This window comes from Octodon degus, unplaced genomic scaffold (assembly GCF_000260255.1).
Source record: "Octodon degus isolate 3935 unplaced genomic scaffold, OctDeg1.0 scaffold00352, whole genome shotgun sequence".
In the NCBI taxonomy this organism is placed as follows: domain Eukaryota; kingdom Metazoa; phylum Chordata; class Mammalia; order Rodentia; family Octodontidae; genus Octodon; species Octodon degus.
This window is the reverse complement of record NW_004524928.1, coordinates 208,797-212,868: the sequence shown is the minus strand read 5'-3', so window position 1 is coordinate 212,868 and position 4,072 is coordinate 208,797. Positions and strand designations below refer to the sequence as shown.

Sequence of the window (4,072 nt, the reverse complement as noted above, 5' to 3'; positions counted from 1 at the left end):
CCTGGCACCTCATAAAAAGCCCCTTGGCTGGAGAGGTAATGGCCTTCCTTGCAGTCCACACGGTGTAACAGGCTCTGATGAGCTCGGGGCGTATTTCTTCCTGGATGAGCTCTTGCCTACTTCTGTCCCTGCTGTGCTCTCTTTCTTGCCTGACCAGTAGAGCAGTGCCGTAGGTAGACTAAGGCCACTCATTTTCAAGTCCAGATTCTGCTGAAGGGCTCCTTAGTTGACTATGCTTTGTGAAATCTCAAAGCCCAGATCCATAAGGAAAGGAAGTCAACTGTGCCCAGTCTGTCTCATGGACCCCCTCCCCCCCAGGTGGGTGTAAAAAGCACAGTGCGCTATGTAAACAGGATGTGGCATCTCTTTGTTTTTCCTCCCTTCTGGCCACCTCTTCCCACACAAGTTACCTCACCACATCAGGGCTGGGAAGACTCCCACTTTAGGATGGGGAATCAGGGCTGCCTGTACATCCTACACATGTCTTCTCCATTTATTGCCTCCCCTTGTCATGTAGCAGGGAAGAGGTCTTCGAAAGTGTCCAGGGAAGGCTGGGGAAATGGCTCAGTAGAATAAGCACTTCCCTAGCAAGCGCAAGGGCTTGAGTTCCATCCCTGGTTGGGGGGGGGGGATGACTTAAGTGCCTGCTTTGGCAAGCATAGGGACCAGGGGTTCGATCCCCCTTCCTGTCCCACATGTCAAGCCGGCCCGGACCCTGGGATGCGCTGAGCCAGTGACTGAGTCCAGGCATGGTAGCGCACGCCTGTAATCCCAGTGCTGGGGAGGCTGAAAACATGGGGATCACTATGAGTTTGAGCTGCATAGTGAGACTCTGTACCAAATACATAAAAAATGAAGAAAATAAAAGCATCCTGGGAAGAAGTCAAGGTTCTGAGCTTCTCCTGGGGTTAAGCTTCGAGTGGGGGAAAGCAGCAACAAAAGTATGAAAGACAACATCTTTTTTTTTTTTGGCGGAACCAGGGATTGAACTCAGATCCTTGCGCTTGCCAGGGAAGTACTTATTCCACTGAGCCATCTCCCTGGCCTGGACAATGTCTTTTTGTAGCACTCAGCCCGCCTTAGCAGCAGCAGCTCTGTCTGCCTCTCCTTAGAGCAAAAACAAGGAGGGTTCAAGAAACTGGGCAAGAGTATGCTCTGGATGGGGAAGGAGCCCGGATGCAAAAGCCAGGAGAAGGAGCGAGGCAGAAAACTTAAATGACTCTGTCCAAGTGCACAGGAACCAGGTGGAATTTCCCAGAGTCCTTTTTCTGGGGAGGGTCACAGGCCACTATGTAATCTGTGCTCAGGCGCTTCTCTCTGTAGTTGCAGTTGGGGTACTTCCCTGAAATATGCTTACATGTGCTCAGGGACACAGGCTTTGGGCTCTGGTGGCAGTTTTTATGGCCGTTCTTGCACATTTGACTGGGGGTCTGGCAGGTGGCAGCCACACTGGAGAAGGTAGTATGCAGGAGAGTGTTGAGGGGTTTGCAGCGCTTTGTGTGCTTGTTTTTTTTTTTTTTTTTTTTTCGTTTTTTTTTTTTTTTTTTTTTTTGGCAGAACTGGGGATTGAACTCAGGCCCTTGAGCGTGTCAGGCAAGCGCTTATTCTACTGAGCCATCTCCCCAGTCCCTGTGTGCTTGTTGACATGGCCCATTGCCGCGTTGCAGGCTTGAAGCTTGGGCTGCACGTGCTGAGTTGCAAACCACTGAGCTGGGGTCATGTTTTTGGGCTTGGCGTGGACTGGGATCTCTGCCACCCACAGTCCCAGCAGCAGGAGCAGCAGCAGGGAGAAGTAACTTGGTTCGGCTCGTATCATCTGTTTTAGGGGCAGAAGTCAGGAAGGAGGGATACGGTTGCTGGGGACAGAGAGCACATGTGTTCAGCTGAGAAACTGCCTTCATCTACCTTCTTATTGTGGCTACTCATGCCCCCCTGTTCTCCCTCCCCGCCTTCCTCGCTTGATATCTCAGCTCGTGTTCCTCTATGTGTCCACATCTACTGTGACCTCATCCCGTCTCTTGGCATTCTGTCTCTATTGCCTCTGGCTCTTTCTTTTCTGTACTGGGACTCGAACTCAGGACCTTGAGCTTGCCATGTAAGCATTTGTACCGTTGAGCCCTCGCCCTTTGTTCTATCTCCTCTCCTTCAACTACCATCTCCTCCTGACCTTTGTTCCTATGCTTGCCTCCATTTCCCGTGTCCAGCTTCTTTCTCACTTTACATCTCCATCCCCAACATTACTTTCCCTCCCCTCATGGGCAGTGTCCCCTAGTTGGAGCTCCTCCTTTGTCTTCCTACTCATCAGAGGATACAGATGGTCAGAACCCACCTTTCTTCTTCGCTTTTTCTCCTCAGTGTATCTTGTTGCAAGCCTCACCTCCTGTTCAGCCTTCACAGCAGTGACTCTTGTTCAGGAAACAGATGCGTCCACCCTGGCTGAGCTGTCAGAGCTCTAAGGGCCTCTGCGTGATGCCTGACTCCTTAAGAGCTGGCCTGACTATGCTGTTTCCAATCAGGAAATGAATTGGGTGCATGCCTCACTCCCTACCTGTCTCCAGTAAGTGGATGCCTATGGATCTAGTCAACCTGCTTAAATGCGTTCTGCAATGAGGAAGTTTGGGTCCTCACATCCAGAGTGTACTACATGTGGGCCCTGTCACATGCTTTCAATGACTCTTAGTGAAGTCCCTGACCCAAGGTCCAACCTACATGAATTTCAGGAGGAGCTGTCATTTTTGTCCTCCTGCATGCTTCTCTAATATTTCACAATAGCCAATCACTATGGTGTTAAGGATTACTTTTGCTCTAACAAGATGCACAAAATGAATAGCCTAGCAAATGAATTTGTAGAGTTATCTGTCAGTCAGGTATACTGTTTATCTTTTGGAGGAGATGGAGGAAACAAGGGAAGTGGATGAACCATTACCATCACGATGTCCAGCGCCCCGGCAACAGAGCAGCTGCTCCAAGAGGACTCATTTCGGAGGAGGGCCACCTGGCTCCACCTGAGGAACACACCCACGCTTCCTGTTCTCAAGCTTCCCCTCCCTACCTCCTGGGCGCTGCAGAACTGGACCCGATTCTAAATGTTTACATTTGAGATGCCTTGGTGGTATTTCTCCTAACACCTTGCCCAGCCCTTCCTTCAGCTGTTCCTTATGGTGGTGACAGCCTGGGTCAGTGCTGCTCTGGGTGTTCCCATGAGAAAGCATCACTCTGTGGGTGGGAAGGCTGGGAAACAGATGTTATTTTTGTAATTAAAATTCACCCATAAGGGGCCGGGGAGATGGTTGGGGCTGGGGAGATGGCTCAGTAGAATAAGCGCCTGCCTGGCAAGCACAAGGGCCTGAGTTCAATCCCTGGTTCCGCCAAAAAATAAATAAATAAATAAATAAATAAATAAAAATAAAAATAAAATTCACCCATAAGTAGTAGGTAAACTCAGAATCTCAGGTTCAGCGATATGCATGTAGTCAACAAAATTGAGCACCTACTAGATGCTAGTGCACTTGGGATGTATCAGTGAACCAAAGAGACACAAATCTCTGCGGAGGACCACCTGAGCAGCTCTCCTTGAAAGAAGAGGACTGTCTCCATTTTGACTGAGCCTGACCCTATTTCCTTGTATTGCTATGTACAGAGCTGCCTAGGACTTCTGTTTATCCTTCAATTGGCCTTAAGCAATGTGTATTGGTCCAGCTGAGGTGCTGGTGATAGTCTTTGAAGGTGGCGTGCGTGTTTCCCTGGTAGCCTTTACCTGCTGCTCTTTAATGTGAGCTGGGTTGAGACAGGATGGAAGAGCCAATGCTTTGCGCCGCCAGCTGGGATTGAGCCTCGAGATAGAGGCTATGACTTCCTGGAGCTTGAAAGCCTACATCAAAGCTGAAGCACCAGACCTCTGAAAACATTAGATACTATCTTAATAGATAAAGCAGATTACTGTCTCTACATATTCTCTCTGCACATGGCAGTGTTAAAGGTAGGCCACCCACCTAGCTCAGCTCACAGTAGTCACCTACTCCCCACAATTCTTGGTCATTCCTTCTCAAGCCACTCCTCCACTGAAGAAAAA

The 4,072-nt window shown here is 49.5% G+C and overlaps 1 protein-coding gene across 1 annotated transcript; it reads right to left on the bottom strand.

Annotated features, from left to right (window-relative positions):
- Positions 1–1,211: 1,211 nt before the first annotated feature.
- Positions 1,212–1,816, bottom strand: LOC101574919 (ribonuclease 7). Its single transcript, XM_012513184.1, has 2 exons — positions 1,630–1,816; positions 1,212–1,495 (listed from the first exon to the last, which is right to left on the bottom strand). Exons 1-2 carry the CDS (start codon positions 1,814–1,816, stop codon positions 1,212–1,214), a joined length of 471 nt encoding a protein of 156 aa, XP_012368638.1.
- Positions 1,817–4,072: the final 2,256 nt, after the last annotated feature.

What these genes read in the sequence shown, in the direction of transcription:
- LOC101574919 (XM_012513184.1), bottom strand. Translation starts at nt 1,816, where the DNA reads ATGATACGAGCCGAACCAAGTTACTTCTCCCTGCTGCTGCTCCTGCTG. An exon ending in CCATGTCAACAAGCACACAG is followed by an intron (nt 1,496 to 1,629) that starts GGACTGGGGAGA and finishes ACAAGCACACAA; the next exon opens with AGCGCTGCAAACCCCTCAAC.